Here is a 16212-nt window from a genome sequence, read left to right on the forward strand (position 1 = left end):
AGGGCCAAGCCCACTGAGCCCCTGAGCCAGGGCACACTCCAGGCCTGAGCTGACTGCTGGGCCCCGGCGCCTGAGCCCCAGCCCTGGGCCCACAGCCCCAGCCCCAGCCTGGGCACTCTGCTGGAGGGGATGCCCTGTGCACCACTCTACCTGGAACCACCAGGCTCCTTGGTGGGTCCTGTGTGTGGTGGCCCTTCCATTTTCCTTGATGTGGCCGGCTTTCAAGGGATGGGTCCATGCAGCATTTCTCCTGGGGAAACGTCCTTCCTCTGGGCTTGCTGCCAATCAAAGCAGCATTCATGTTTTCTAGCAACCATCCTTTGCCTCTGCAGGATCAAAGGTGTGCTGAACAGAGAACCCCTTCATCTTTACCTTCACGGATTCCAAACATCCAGCCTCAACGTGGTCAAAAGTGGTTGCTGGATTTGTTGGGGGTACCAGATGCCTTAATGCTGGGTGTCCAGCCATAGAGCCACCTTGCGGGATAGTATTCTTGGCTGGGAGTGGGGTGCTGGGGTAGGGCTGAGGGTGGTCAGTAAGGAGAGGACAGTGTGGAGTCGTGACCAGGGCTGTCCCTTAGAAGGTCAAGGTCACGGACTCAGTGTCTCCTCTGTTGGTCAGCGAGGCTGTCCGAAGTCCATTACTGTGTTTCCTAGACACTCAGACTGAGCATGTGCTAGTTGCCTTGTGTGCTGGTCCCCTCCCACATGGCTCTTTATGTGCAAAATGATCAACACTCTGATTGGAGAATGAAAGATTATTGAAGTTTCAAAAAATTTTCCTCCATGTGCACTTTTCCAATGACTAACGAAGGAATGAAGGGGTGGCCTTTGTTCCCCCAGGCCAGGAGAGGAGTTTGGCACGTCTCTGCTCCCCCCACACCTCCCCTTCCCAACTCACAGTTTGATGGATACATTCCGGACATTGCCCACCCAGACAGGGTGCTCCTTCCTGTCCCTTCCAGGACGTGTCTGCCTTGCCCCCCTGCCGGGCTGCTCCCGTACTCCTCACCCTCTCACCTTCTCCCACTGGGGCCTCCCCCCTCTCTGGTAGGGTCCTCAAAGCATCTTCTTTTCAAGCCAGGCCCCTGGCATCTAATTGATGACGCTCTCCCAGCTGCAGGTGCTGTGTCTCACCCTACGAAGGACAGCTTAGCTGGGTATAAAATTCTGAGACAGACCTCTCTCACCTGTCTGTAGGCACTGGAATCCATTCTGACATTTCAAAGTCTGATCCTGGAAATACAGTTGTGATGACCTGATTCTTACTCTTTTATACGGAACTTGTTTCTTTGAGCAAGATTTTCCCTAATAATTAAAGAAAACACCCAGAACCTGAGGATCAGCTTGGAGGGGCTTTGCGTCACTGCACCCCTGCCTCACCCACCCCGAGGGCTGTTCTGGTCCAGCAGCTCTGGGCTGTCCCCTAGGAGCGCCTGGGGCCTGCTGGCCTTCCCTGCTCGGCCTCTCCCTCCTCACTGTCCACTTGGCCTGGAGAGCCCCTTCCTCGGGGACGCCACCTCACTGTCCCCCACATCACTTTCTGCTCTCCCTGTAGCATCCCTCCTGAGTGTCCGAGCCTCCACAGTGGCTCTCTGTCCTGCATTGAGCTTTGCCCTATCTTAGGATGGCTCTTCCCCCACTGTCCCCTTCCTGGCTTTGCCCCCCCTCTAGGGAGTGGCCATTCATCTCTGTCCGTTTTCCCAGCCCCCCATCCTTCACCCACACCACTGACCCCAGTGAGGCCCCACACAGCAGGACACGGGCTGCTTCTGCTCCCTCCGTGTCCATTTCTTGACCTTGAGGTGGTACAAATACTGCAATTTGGGCAAGGTGGGGGCAGGCAGGTGAAGTTGACAAGCTGCCGGACAGTCTGTGGAGCAGGGACTGTGGGAGAGTCCCCCACGGGTGCAGCCTAGAGTGACCACGGTGCTGTCCCAGCCTCCTGCGGGTGGGCAGGGCCATTCTATCTGGTGGGCTTTCCACCTGGTGGACAGACTCGACTTCTAGCAAGGCCTCCGTTTTTGCTTCAGTGTCCTATCTGAGCTCGGATCCATGGTCGGTTTAGCAGGGCCTTGGGGCAGCTGGGGGCAGGGCCTCAGCCGCTTTGTGTGAGGAATCAGGGCTTCGGCCGTGCTGGCCGTGTGGGTCCGGGTTTCAGGGCAGGGTTCTCCTCTTTGCCCCCAGGAGGCAGTGAGGCCTCCATGGGCACACTCACCTTCTAGCCCTGCCAGGAAAGTAGCCAATGCTCAGTTTTGAAGGCCCAGGGATGCCACCCCAGGGGCCTGGAGACCACGGCCCCTCCTGCCCATCTCAACTCAGAGCACACCCTTCCGCGTCAGAGGGGAAGACAGGCGTGTTTTATTGAAATTGAGCCGGACTTGGGAGGACATCGAATAGCTAATTTATATGGGACAGATAACTATTTAATTGCTCTCTAATTGCGTGACAATTAGAATTCAGTTCGCAGCCATGTCCTCAGGTGTCTATTTATCACCTGTGTGGAGCACCATCGCGGCGCCTGCCACCATTAAGAGCGCCAGGGTGAGGAGCGCCCATCACAGAGCGTAATCGGTGTCATCATTCTCTTACACCCAAGTGACGACGCGGTGCCGTTATTTGTGTATCACAGTTTATTCACACACCTGATCACGGGCTCCTTTGACCAACTGCGCCCCAGCCCAGGAGGCACTCCTCAGCAGGGCCAACCAGGAGCCCTGGACACCCCACAAGCCCCCACCCATGAGATGGGCCTGCTCAGGGCTCCCCAGTACACTGTTGTCCTGCAGAAGCCTGAGACCGCCCTGCACCGCGCCTGGAGAGCGCCACCGAGTGTGGCCTCCATAGCTAGCGCAGCAGCTCCAGCTGCAGCCTGAGCGCTACTGGGTGGCCAAACGCCAATCACAGAATGGAAACCAGCGAGGCCTGCTCCCCTCCCAGACCAGAGAATGGCACCCATGCCAGCCCCGCCTGGGTCAGTGGAGCAGGCACCACGAGGGTGTGACCAGGGGCCCTCCAAGTGGTTTCTGGTGTTGCGGACAGCCCAAGGTCCTGGGGTCTGTCCAGTGAGGCATTGCCTGTGCAAGGCCTCATGCAGGGTGCCACACAGAAGCCCAGACACAGGCGCTGGGTGCCAGCCCGCCACAGCCCAGGCCAGGTGTATGCACTTCTCTCCTCCCTGCCTGAGTTCAATGTGCATCAGACTCATTTCCCGTTTACCAGGACTCGGCGGGTCCTCCAGGGGCTGGAGAGGATGGGTTGTTTCTCAGGCGCACAGCCCAGGGCGCTGCCTGGGCAGGTCCAGGGAAAGACACACAGGGGCAGTGTGGTCGCTACTGCAGCTCACACACATGGGCTTGGGCTCTTAGAGTTCCTCGCAGTGGGGTTTCTGGCTCCCGTTGGCACCTGGTCTAGCCGCCAGGGCCAGGCGCTGCACTAGATCACACGTTGTCCCCTCTGATCCCCAGCACAACCTGACATGGGCACTGGAGTGAATCCCACTCCACACCCAGGACTCTGAGGCTCAGAGCCCCCCTTGGCTGTTCTCCTCCATCCCTCAGGCCTTCCTGGTGGCTGGGCTCTGGACAGGGAAATGCCAATCAAACGCTTGGGAAGAAGGATCTCACAGCAGGACCATCTGGCCACATGTGCACTGAGGCAGCCGAGGAGGATCAAGACCAGCCGCTGGGTCCCTGGAGAGGTCCTGGGCTCTCAAGGCCTCACTCAGGGTTGGGGTGACCCCAGGCTGCAGCTCCAGCCTGGACCTGAACCTGGCTGCTCTGGGTGCCCTCCCAGTCAGAGCAGAGGGCCTGGGGCCGCAGGGACCACAGAGCCTGGGCTGCTCTGGCTGTTGGCAAGGAAGAAAAGGAAGCCTGTGGGATCAAGAGGTCAGCTATTTTCCGGGACAGGAGCCCCCCCCCCCACCACCAGAGAAGGGTGGGGCCACCGACCAGGGAGACGGGGTTGCTGGAGAACAGTTGGCCAATTCGCAGGATAGGGCAGGTCCAAGGGGAGAAGGGAGAGCGCAGGAGGGGAAGGGAAGTGATCCCCGAGCCAGAGGCAGCAGGTGGAGCGGTCCTACACAGGTGGACACAAAAGAGCCCTGGAGGCCAGGGAGGCCAGGGAGGCCAGGCGCCTGACGTTCCCCACAGTGAAGCCTGTGGCACAGGCAGACCTGGCGCAGGCTGAGGAACAGAGGAGGAGCCCACAGAGCAGGGGGCACCACGCTGCCTGAATGTGGGACAGCAGGGGCTCGCGGGCAGCTCCTGGCCTGTGCCTTTCCCCCAGGGAACGTGACACTTGGCGGCAGCTCCAACCCAGGCCGTGCCCTCACCCCCCTGTGGCTTGGCAGCTGCCCTGGGGCTGCAGTGGAATCGCGCTCTCAGCCCAGGGCTAACGCACCAACTGCTAGCACTGCAGGAGGGGATGGCCAGGGCCCCCGGGGTCCTGGGTCACTCCATGACAACAGCACAGGCCCTGGCGGGGACGCCAAGGCCGAGAGTTCGGACTAGACTGCAGGTAAGACTAAAATAAAAGGGAATTCATTTCCTAAGACAGGTTGCAAAGTGATCTCCTAAGAAGCTCTAAAGTGAGGCTCTGCCTGTAATTGCTGCTAAATGGACTTCTAATAGTCCTCGCATTTGCCTGCAAATCCATCGTTACCCAACAACACGGGAGGTGGACGCGGATGGCACAGGCCCAGGCAGGTGCCCTGTAGGGAGCGGCCCTTCTGGCAGGGGGAGTATCACCTTCGGCCCCTTTTCTTTTTCTCCCCACTCAGTAGAGGTTCTGTCAGATGGGTCTGGGCCCCTGACCTTCACACTTTCCAGAAGGTCATACTGTCCATCCAGCTCACCCCTGTTTCCAGTCAGTCCTCAGCCTGCTCCTGTGGGCTACAAACTGGACCCTGCTGCAGTCCAGCATGCGCCGGGCCCTCTACCGCATCTGCCAAGGGGGTGGGGGCAGGTGTGGAGAGAGAGATTGAAGACCCCGATTGCCTCCTGCAGAGGAGGTGGTCGAGGTGGGGTCAGAACAGTCGGATTCCCAGCGGCTGCTCTGCCCACAGGCGCCCGGATGTTGGAGCTGGGAGGAGCTTAGAGAACCGTCAGCTCCGACGGGGAAACTGAGGCCAGAGCAGACGCGAGCGGCACAGCCTGCACAGCTCTGCAGGCCACAGGCTGACCTGGCATGTGGTCAGGTCACTCTCAGTGGATGCCAGTTTTCAACCCTGTACCCCGGCTGGGCTGGGTGGCTCATATGGACGGAGGACGCCCCACTGGCTGCCTGTAACTTGGCTGCTGGGAAGCCCAGTGATCCCAGAGTGTGCCAAGGGTGCCCGGGTCTGGCAGACCTGGGTTCAAATCCTTACTCCGACCGATCACAGTGCGTCAACAAATGCCTTTCTCTACCTGCCAGTTGGGTGATCAGGGGCAATGTCCCAGCTTCCTGAGCGTCCTCGTCCAGGCAACCCTGAGTCACACCCCACCACTGTGGCCCAGACCTGGCACACTAGGAACGGTCACCAGGGGATGGCTGAAGGAATCAGGAGACCGTGAGTGAGTCCATTAACCAGTGCAGTGTTGAAGGGCGTTTTAGTTTATGTTACACTGAAACTCCTGCAGGAAGGGCCTCTGCTGTCCTCTGCCCTCCCACTGCCCCACGTCCCTGAGCTCTGGTGAATCCCGGGGACTGGGCATCACTGAGCCGAGGAGTCTCCACTGAGCTGCCCACAGGCTGCACCCCACCTTTGATGTTTGCCTGGCCCAGTCCCCCGTGTCTTCCTCTACCTTAATGATTTCAAATTCATTTTCCCCGTGATGTGACTGTGGTCTTCCTGCCTCTACATGCATTTAAAACCCCCACTCCCACCCCTGCCAGCCCCATTTGCAGGCAGAACTCTGGGAGCACCAAGCAGATGGAGTCCTCCCATTATCCGTGGAGTTATTTTCCAAGACCCTCAGTGGACGCCTGAGACCTCAGTTTGCCCGAGGCAAACTGCTTTTTCCATATGTACAACTCTATGGTCACCATTCAGCTCTGAAGGAAGCACTTTACAGCTTCTGTTGGGCAAAGCTGAGCTGCCAGCATCCTGTGCTTTGGGGCCATAATTAATAAAATAAGGGTCACTTGAACACCAGCACTGCAGCACCATAACAGGCAATCTGATAACTGAGGCAACCACCAAGGGACTAACAGGCGGGTAGCATAGACAGTGTGGACACAGGCACTGCACCCCTCCAGCGCTGGCTGCGCCCCCTGCTGGACACGGGGCCTCATCAGATGCAGCCTTCCACCCCCAGCAAGGTCTCCAGGAGAAAAGTCCAGTCACCCTGGCTCTGAGGAGTGTCCAGTGACCTCTCAGGCACTGCTAGCCAGGAGGTCTTGTTTGCTTTACAAAATGCATCCTGTGGCCATTTTCCTGCCCCCAAGTCACCTGCAGAAGAAGCCAGTCCTCCAGGGAGCCCTGCCCTCAGGCCGACGGTGGCCCATCAACCCTGCTCACCGTAAGCACCATCCCATTAACTTTCTGGCCACGCTTTCCTTGGCCTCCCACTCAGATGGCAGCAGCCCCAGTTTGACAGCAGAGAATGGACCCTGCCCCTTCCAGGTGCTCAGCTCTCCTGCAGGCAGAGGCCTCGGGGCCACTCTGGGCCTGGAAGAGGCTGAGGTGAGGGCCTCCCACCCCTGTGACTGCGCGCGACCCACCTCCCCACCTCAACTCACTGCCCTGGAAAACGGGAGGGTGACACCTGCGTCCTCGGGTCCTCTTGGGTGGAGTACGAAGCCCCCCGGTGTCCAGGAAGGGGCCAGGGCCACGAACACCCCAGAGAGGCGCCCAGGGCAAGGCCCCGCGCCCTGCAGCGCCCTCCGGCCCACATCGCTGCTCCCTGTCAGGAAGCTTCACGGCAGCGCAGGCGGAGAGAGCTCTCCAGAGAGCAGGGTGTGTCCCGTAGAACCGCACTGCCACCACCTGCAGCCACAGCCACCTCTGCTGCCCTCTGACCTCCGTTAACCGCCCCCACCTGGGGCCTTCGGCCTCTACAGAACCCGCCCATTCCTCTGAGCCCCCTGCGTCTGCCTCCATGTGGCCCACAGAACACACGGTGCCCTTGGGGGCACCACCAGCCAGTCCACAAGGCCCCTTCCTTGGTGGGACAGGCCCTGAGCCCCCTTGAGCAGCCGTGGGAGCCCAGGTGCTGGCCTGATGCTGAGCACTTGTGGGGCTCCAGGTGTCTGGTCCTAGATTCTCTGTGCAGGTGGTGGGTTGCACCCCATTTCCTGATGAGGAAACTGAGGCACAAAAAGGTGAGCTGGGACTCGAACCCTGCTCTGTCCCAGGCTCCTCCCAGGACCTCGAGCCGCTGCTCTGAGTAGAGTCAGCATGCGGGTGCCGGGGGCTCCCCCGATCCCCACTGGGCCAAGACGCAGCCACATGTTTGCAGAGGCTCTCCTCATGGAAGCCAGCAAGTAGCTGACCTCTGAATGACAAGCGTCCCTCTCTGCCGCCAGCCAGAGAGCAGAGCCAGGAAGCTCACCAACCAAACAGCGCTTAAAACTGAGATGAGACCACCTGGGCCCTGGACTCGCAGCAACCCTTCAGAGCCACCAACACGCCTCCAGGACGCCCTGCCAAGCAGCCGACCTCAGCCACCAGCCTCCCCAGTGCCTCCTGGGTGCGCCTGCAGGGCGGGGAGAAGGTCAATGTGCCCAGACAGTCCTCCTGCGGTCTGGCCAGTGGCTGGATATTCATGGCAAGGGATGAAGGCGGAACTGGGAAGGGCGACCAGCGAGGGCCAGGGGGCAGACAGCTCTCATTCTCCCCGTCCAGAGGCAGGAGACGCCAGCGGCACGGGCCTCCTGGGTATCGGCCACAGGGCCAGCACGTACCTTTCTCTTATTGGTGGGGCAAATGTAGAAGTTGTCGATGACGGTGGTAACGCCAGGCTGGAGAGTGAGCTTGGTGTAGGACGTCCCGAAATCCGAAGACCTGGTGGGACAAGGGACAGCCGTCAGCACCTACCCTCCAGATGTGGCCTTTATCAACCCATAGCATATCCAGCTCCAGCCGCGTGCCAGCTCAGGTGGGAAGACACAGTGCCACCCTCCCACACTTGCAGGAGCAGGGTGTCCCCCACTGAGCTCCCTCAGGACAGAGGACTTGCTCTATCTAAATCCCAGGTCTGGAGCTAGGGTTAGAAATCCCAAAGCCCAGGCTGCCTCCTCCTCCTGTGGGTGCCTGAGATGTTCTGGCCCTTGTGGGTCTTCTACCTCTTCGATGCCTTGCAGAACCCTGACAGACGATGTCAGCATGTCCATCTCACAGATGACCAAAGGAGTCCAAGAGGGGACATTCTCTTCCTGACAGAGTCAGACACAAATCCCCCTAATGCCTTCCGGGGTTCTGCTTGCTGCAGGGACCGTCTGCCAACTGTCCGAGGCTCCACTGTGGCCCTCTGCACTGCGGCTGGTGGCACAGCAAAGCCTGGGAGTCCCCTGCCAGGGGCAAGCCCTCCAATCCCAGCTGCCCTCCTCAGCTATGGTGTGGAATGTCCCACAGAAGCCACCAAGACCAGCTCCGATGTTGTTCAGGAGCCACCAAATGAAACTCATGGAATCAGTACTGTTGAAGCTCAAGGTCCCAGAGGCTCTGAAACCAGGGCCTCTCATGATCACCCTTGAAAGGAGGCTGGAATCGCACAACGTGCTGGGCATGTGGGTTGGGTGGGCTGGGCATGGCGGGTTGGGTGGGCTCCAGCTCCATCAGAGCTCCTGCCTCAGACCCCAGCCTGCCTGGGCCAACTCCACCCTGGCTACCTCCTGCCAGCAGTGCCTCTGGGCACCCGCAGCTGCAGAAGGCCAGCATTTCCCCTCCTGTCCCTGGGTCTCCCGGGAGCCTGCAGACACCCCCAGATGTTCAACTTCCTTCCCACAATGCCTCCTTGGTGTGTCTGCATGGACACATTCCCTCCCTCCTCAAGTGAAACCCAGGGTCCAGGAAGATGGGCCGGTTTATTCCCTCTGGGCTTGGTGACCCGGTAGCCACATGTCCCAGAGGTTGTATCCTTCATAGGCCTCGGGGTCACAGGGTTGAGGAGCCCCCACCCTACCCCAGTCTTATGGCCCCAGGGTTTCCCAGTAGGGGAAATTCCTCAGGTCACTCGGGGTCTGGATGCCCATCTGGCCTCTGGCTGGTCCTGCCCTCCCCAGTGACGATCTGGCTGCAGAGAACAAAGACACACCCACCCATGGAGGTGTAGCTGGAGCATTTACTCTCAAAACCTCAGAGAATTGATTTTCTTTGAAAAGTGGGAGCAAGAGGCCCATTAGCAGAAGATCGATCCAGAGACCCAGGAAATTCCAGAGCCCCTGCAGAAACAAATAGCTATGTTTATGAGCTCAATGCAGCCAAGCCTCCTCTGGGCGCAGGGCCCTCCCCCTCCCAGCTTTCCCAGACAAGCCTATTGATTCTGCCCAGCCCCCCACCAGGACCACCACCTCAGCCCAGATCTGGCTCCCCAGGATCCAGCCTGCCTCCCCATGCCCAGGAGGGCCAGAGAAGTCTGCTCACAGGTGCTGCTCCAGGGCACCTTCCCGCTGTGGCCAGCAGCAGGGAGCCAGAGCCACAGGTCCTGCTGCCCTGAAACCTCCCTCCTGGTGGGGCAGAGGGGGGAGGGCAGATGCCAAATGGAGCGGCAGAACACAGCAGGCTGGGTGCTCTAGGCCTGGAAAGGGGTGGGGGCCGGCTGGGTGGGGCTGCGGGTCCTGTCTCTGGGACAGAGTGGCGCGGAGCTGACTTTGGATAAGGCGACCTGAGGGCAGAGGCCTGAGGAGGAAGGGAGAGGCTGTGCCTGGCTGAGGACGGGCACTTGTCCTGGGTCACCCACTGGAACATGTCAACGTGCCCGCATTGAAGATAGGGCCTTGGAGGAAGCAATCAGGTTCAGAGGTGGCCAGAGTGGGCCAGAGTGGGCCCTAAGGCCAACATGACCAGTGCCATAGAGGAAGGAAACCGAGACCAACAGAGATGCAGGGGCGAAGGCCACCAGAAGGAGCCAGCCCATGACACCCCCCCACCCCCTGGTCTCAGGCTGCTGACTCAGCACCTTGAAGAAATCCCAGCTGTTGAAGCCACAGGTTTGTGGCACTGTGTCATGGCAGCTGCAGGGGATGAACGCAGCATTCCAGAGACACAGACAGAGGCAGAGGTGGGAGGGGACAGCCTCGGTGCGCCACAGTGACCCGTGGTGCTGACGTCCAGACGGCCAGGAGATGCTAGGGCACGTGCAGCTCTGGGGGCCCGGGCTGTCCTCAGCCCCCAGCAGAACCCACACCTGATCCATCCTGATCTCCCTGACCCCTCACGGGCGCCTCCACTTCCACCCCTCCTGGCCCCCTCCTGGGCAGGAGTGCGGCCAGTTCTACCAGGAGAGGCCTGAGAGAGTCCTGTGGCCGCTGGAGCCACTCAGGACAAGGTGGATCTATCAACATGCTGTTCTGGAGGTCACCAGTCTGAGACAGGCCCCGTGGAGGTCTAACGAGGCACTGGCACATACTAGAAGATCCAGGGGAAGACTTTCCACCCTCAGAGGCCTCCTGTGACCCTCAGCTCCAGGTCCCTGCCTCTGTCCTCAGAGCCTGCCTCTCCCTCCCTGCTCAACTGCATATCACCCACTTCCACACTCAGACTCTCCCTGGTCCCTCCTGCGATGGCACAGGGCGCACGTGAGTGGTCTGGGATCCTCTCCCCTCCTCACCGTGCTAATCCCATCTGCAGAGTCCCCGTTGCTATCTATGAAGGGAACATGTCACAGGTCCAGGAATGGGATGTGGAGGCCTCTGGGAGGGGAGGGCTTCCTCCCGGGAGTGAGGAGAGTGCAGGAGCCGTCAGCCACGTGTGGCAGCCCAGGGCTGGGGGACACTAAGAGGGATGGCAGGGCCTGAGGCTGAAGGGCTGGGCAGGGGAGGGGCCGGAGTCATCCCCAGGGCCACCAAGAGGGCTGGTCCACAGTGCAGCACCACTGGCCCTGTGGCATCCCCAGCTCTCAGAACATGGGGTTTATCCAAGTTGGAGCACAAGGTCAGGTACACACTGATTTCAAGACTTGGCATTGAAAGACGGATGTTCACTGTGATTGTTACATGGATCACGTATGGCCATGGTGATATGCTGACATACACAGTTAATGAAGCACCGCTGCCCCAGCTCCACACCCTCGGCCTCCCTGACACCCACTGCCCACGACAGAGGACCCGCGTGGCTTGTGATCCACATGGGCCACACCGCATGCCGGGCCACACCCTTGGTGTTGTGCAAACGTGTCAGGACAGGCTACAGAACCCCGCAGAGCAGTGTGCACGTGCTCGGGAGGTGCCCTGCCCGGTTGGCTGGACAAGGTGCTGGGCTGGGGGAGGAGAGGGAGGGACCTGGGGACCTGGAGGACAGTGATGCTGCTCAGCAGGTGCCACCAGGGAGAAGGTGACGGGATGGGTTGGAGCCAAGTGCTGGCATCCAGAGGCCCGAGGCAGAGCCAGCCTCCAACACAGGGCCAAGGTGAGAGCAGCCACCAGCTTGCGCCCACCTCCCCAGCCCTGCTCTGCCCCTCTCCCATGGCACTGAGGACCTGGGCTGGTCCTGTTCCCACTGCCCCAGGGGCCTGGCTGCCCACACAGATGTGGAACTTCGGGGGTTAGGACCAGGAGTCTCTGAGGTCCCCACCAATGTAAAAGGCCATGGCCACTGTCCTTAATTTGCAGGCCCCACAAGAGCTCCGGCCACCTGACCCAGCCCTCAGAATCCTCAGCAAAAGCTCCAGGGTGTCCAGTTCCTCCTGAGGCTGGCCACTGAGAGCCTGGCCGCAGGGTTCTCCTGGGGCAACTCAAGGGTTTCCGTCACCTCGTTATTTCCTCCGCCACCTGTTTCTCCAGAGAATAGATAGTCAGCAGGGACGACACCTGTACGAGGAAGTCGCTCCACAGCACTGGCCGGAAAGCAAGCGGCTGCGCAGAGTGGCCTCTGCGCTCCCTGAAGGGCCTGGAGGAGGCCCGGCAATCGCCTGCTTTGGGGGATGAGCCCTGCGGGTCAGGGTGCTGGGGACACAGCTGGGTCCTGCGGGTGGATGGCTTGTCTCTCCCAGGAGCACGTTTAGCTCTAGTGCAGCAGCCTTCAGCCCAGGAAGCCCTCGTCCCCGGGATGGGGACCCCGAAGCGGTGGTGATGGGGGGCGTCCCTCCGGTGATCCAGGGGCAGGTGGTGGCACAGAGGCTGAGAGGCAGGCGGTGATCAGGAGAAGAAGAGACTGGACAGCGCCCAGCTGGTGCTGCTCATGTGACCAGGACCTCAAACTGCAAAGCTCCTTCCTCAGAGAACATTAAAGAACAAAACCAAAACCCCGTCAAACAAAACCCCTTGACTGTCCCCGGGTGTGAGGCCAGCCTGCGAGGGACCTCCCCAGGAGAGGGCAGGGAGCCCAGGGCCCACGGAGCCCGGGCAGCAGCCTAGGTCCCCGAGGCTGCCACACAGAAGCGGCCTCCAACTACAGAGACGTTCCCTCCCAGCTCCGGGGGCAGAAGTCTGAGCCCAGGTGCCCGAGGGCCACGTCCCTCCTCCAGCTCCTGGTGGCTCTGGGTGTCCTCGGCTGGTGGTGGCTCACCTGCAGACCCCTCCTGTCTCCACACTGAGCCTGGGCCCAGCCTCTGTCCAGAACTACCTCATCCCATCCTTAGCTGATGGCATCGCCGGGACCCTGTGTCACTGAGGCCACATGCTGAGGTCCTGACTTCAGTCAGCTCACTGGGGGCAGCTGCTTCATGGAGCATGAGAGACGGCATCCCCACCAGTCCTGTGACAGCTCCCATGAGGCAAGGGGAAATGGGGACAGGCAGGCAGACAGGGGAGAAAGGGACGCACAGCCCAGGTCAAGGTCCCCTGTCTGACTCCCAGGAAGGGCCCGAGGCTGAAGGCAAAAAACACAGGAAAGACTCAGAGGCAGGAGGGAGGGACTCCCTGCTTTCGGGGACCACTAAGGGACCTGGGCAAGATGAAGGCGCCCAGGTGAGCAGAAGGTGCCCAGGTGAGATAGCTGGGGTAGGTGCCCAGCTTTGGGCAGTGTTGCTCTGGAGAGAAGGAGCCAGCTGGGGAACTTGTGGAGACAGTGAGGGCCATGTGACCCTGGTGAGCAGGACGGGCTCCCTCCTCCAAGCCCTCCTTCATGCTGGCCAGGATCTGCCGGGCACCAGGGTGGAAGCTGGATGCAGGTGGGTACAAGAGAGTGGTGCTGCAAGTAGGTACCAGCTGCCAGCCGGGCATGGACACTGAGACTGAAGGTCAGCAGCTGCTGGTATGATGGGGGCACTATGCCTCTGATCAGCCCCTGTCCCAGCTCCAGGTGGGCCGGGGGGAGGGGGGAGGGGCGCCTGGCGGGATGGCACTGGAACTGCACCCCTCTGACTGCTGGGACTGCCTCTTGGTGACCCCAGATCCCAGCAAGGAAAGGGAGTGTCATTTACTGGTTTTGGTAAGCCCAGGAAATAGAGGGTGACCTGCCTCAGCACCCAGCTGGTCAGTCAAAGGCAGGTTGGAGACAAGACCCTCTGACAAAGCCCCAGCTCAGTGTTGTTCCCCCCAAAGCCCATACAGGTCACCAGGTCAGGCTGAGGACAGTGGGCACCATGACCATCCAGGCTGTGCACAGCTGGCACTCAGTACATGCTGGATTCCTTTGGAAGTTCTCTGGGTGCCAGACCTGGAGGCTGTGTGACTTCGGGCTGGTAGGTTGTCCTCTCTGGGCAACAGTTTTCCACTGGAAAGGCAGGGGTTAGGTTTAATTATGCCCAAACAGCCCTGGTGCTCAGTGGATCTAATTCCCAAGGAAGGCCAAGTGGAAGGGGCAGTGACAGGGGAGGAAGCAGGGAAGGGTGGCAGGACACCACCATCCTGCCACCATCCTGCCAGTGACCCTGTGCCCCCCTCCCCTGGGCCTGGGCTCCCGATACCCCTCCCCCAGCTCTCAGCAACCACATGGCCTCCAGGTCCTTGTCACGCATCCTGCCGTCCAAGCACTGTCACCTCATCTCCATCCGTTCAAATCAAAACAAAGAACCAGGGTCTAAAGAGGGGCAGATGGAAACGCGGGAGGCAGGCGCCCTCAGAAAATTGCTCTTTGCAAACCGGCTGCCTAACTGCTGAGTGTTTGTGCATACTCACTTGTAAAGAATGATTTAATTAAGCCATTTTCATATTCTGTAATTATTTCATTGGCGGGGACCCACGCTCAGCCCCACCTCCTCCTGCAGATGAGCCCTGCGCTCTGACCCACTCTCTCCCACCGACTTGGGTAGCCACAGTGTGGAGGGGCACCCACCCTGTGAACCGCCGGCTGGCTCGAGATGCACTGGTGGGTGGGGCCTGACGCACCCTGGTACCTGAGTGCCACACTCGCTCCTTGCAAAGCCCTGTGTGGACGTGCTGCCCTCTGGAAGGGAGTGCCAAGACCTGCACACTCCCCATGGGAGACTGAGGCACGCGGGGAAGGGGCTTGTCCAGGGGATGAGACCTGGTAAGCTCAGGCTTGGATGCGTTCCCTGAGCGGAGGGGACGTGCTCTGGAGATGTCTCCCCAGCAGAATATACTTGAGCTTTGGCCACATGCCAGGTGGACAGCAAGTGCACAGAGTGACCAGAGAGCACGGGCCATCTGGACACCACACAGGACCTAGCAGCTCTGCAGAATCCACAAAGGGGGGCTCTATCCACTGCCTGCTTCCTACTAAACCCTTCGGGATCAGCAAGGAACAAGGAATCACAGGGACACAGGCCACTGCAAGGGCAGCAAAGTCATTCAGGAACTTTCCTAAGTTCTTGATATTCTGAGTATAGAATGGGAAGCTTGGCCTCAGCTAGGTGGGCAGAGGGGAAGAAACCAGGCCTGCCCTCCAGCAGGCATGGCATCGGGGAGGCAGGGATGGAGGCCAAGCGAGTCCCCGGGAGATGCTCCTGCGCTTACAATGGGTCATGTCCTTTTAGCCCACCGCAAGGTCAAAGATCCTAGATCCCAGGGACGTGCACATGCCTCGCCTCGCCTCTGGAGCGGCCAGTGCACCTGCCTACCTCCAGCCTGCCCTGGACACTCCCGTCAGCCTGCAGTGGGCAAGAGCATCCAACATGCAGCCTTCCGTAGGCCTCCAGCTCTGTGGGGGAGTCCCTATCCCTGGAAGTGTCTGGGTCACCCTCCTGGCTCCGGTGCCACTCTCCTTGGCACAGTGGCTGTCCGACCTGCGGCCAATGTCCCTGCTCTCAGAGCAGCTCTTGCAAACCCTCTGCCTGGCACATTTCCCAGGGCTAAGCCACCTCCCAGCCCCACGCCAGCCACGCAGGAGGAGCCAGAGCCTGCCAGGCCGGGGCGTCATGGGCAGCAGGTGAGCAGAGGAGACGTCAATTACCTTGGCAGCTCTCGAAAGCTGCGGGCAGGAGGCCACTGCCATACTGACACCATGACACGGCTCCATGAGAAGCTGTCTTGGAATGGGCTGGGTGGGCCTTGACTGTGGGGTAACTTGGGGAATGACATCTGATAAGGATGGAGGGGCCAGGCGGAGCGTGTGGCTAGGCGGAGGCGAGTCCCCGGCAGTCCCAACATGGCGGGGGGCAGGGGCTGGACAGAGCTGGTGCTTTCCCCTAGTTTGGTGGGAAAGGAGGACTGCAGTGAGCCCATTGATCCTGCTGCTGCCCAGTGTGCATCACAGCGACCCCGTGTCCCCCAGAGAACCGGCCTACCTGGGAGGGTTCCAGGCCCCTCTAATGCCCCGTACCAGATAGGAAGCACCCAAATAGGACAAGATGAGTAATAAACCTGGTAAAACTAGCTGAACACTCTGCAGACCAGGCGAGATGGCTCTAAAGAGGCCCCTGTCCCTGTCCTTGTGAAAGGGTGGGCAGGAATTCCAGCAGGAGCAGAGTGGGGAGGGCTGAGGGGCCTGCGGGGAGGGAGGGAGAAGGCCCAGGCGGGAAGCCTTGGCAGGGCAGCTGCGCTCGGTCAAGCTTCCCAACTCCTGGGATCCACCTCCAGAAAACTCTAGAAAGTCAGCAAGACACATGCATAAAACTTCCTTCCTGACAGGCTGACACCCTCGATTCTTCTTGGAATCATTCAAAAACATCAGAGCAAGAGAAACTGCCAACAGCCCCGGCCCACCGGAGAGCAGCCCCCTTCTCTCTCT

General features: G+C 60.2%; 1 protein-coding gene across 2 annotated transcripts in view; it reads right to left on the minus strand.

The window, feature by feature from the left end:
* SORCS2 (sortilin related VPS10 domain containing receptor 2) overlaps nucleotides 1–16212 on the minus strand; it is a 350209-nt gene that overhangs the window by 127403 nt on the left and 206594 nt on the right. For both annotated transcript variants that reach the window (XR_014023270.1, XM_081303853.1), the window contains exon 3: nucleotides 7887–7986. Coding sequence is in view for 1 of the 2 variants with exons in the window: in XM_081303853.1 (XP_081159979.1) it covers nucleotides 7887–7986 (100 nt within the window). In the remaining variant the exon portion in view is untranslated. The remainder of the gene's footprint in view (nucleotides 1–7886; nucleotides 7987–16212) is intronic.

This window comes from Spermophilus citellus, assembly GCF_964194105.1.
Source record: "Spermophilus citellus genome assembly, chromosome: 8".
Classification (NCBI taxonomy): Eukaryota; Metazoa; Chordata; class Mammalia; order Rodentia; family Sciuridae; genus Spermophilus; species Spermophilus citellus.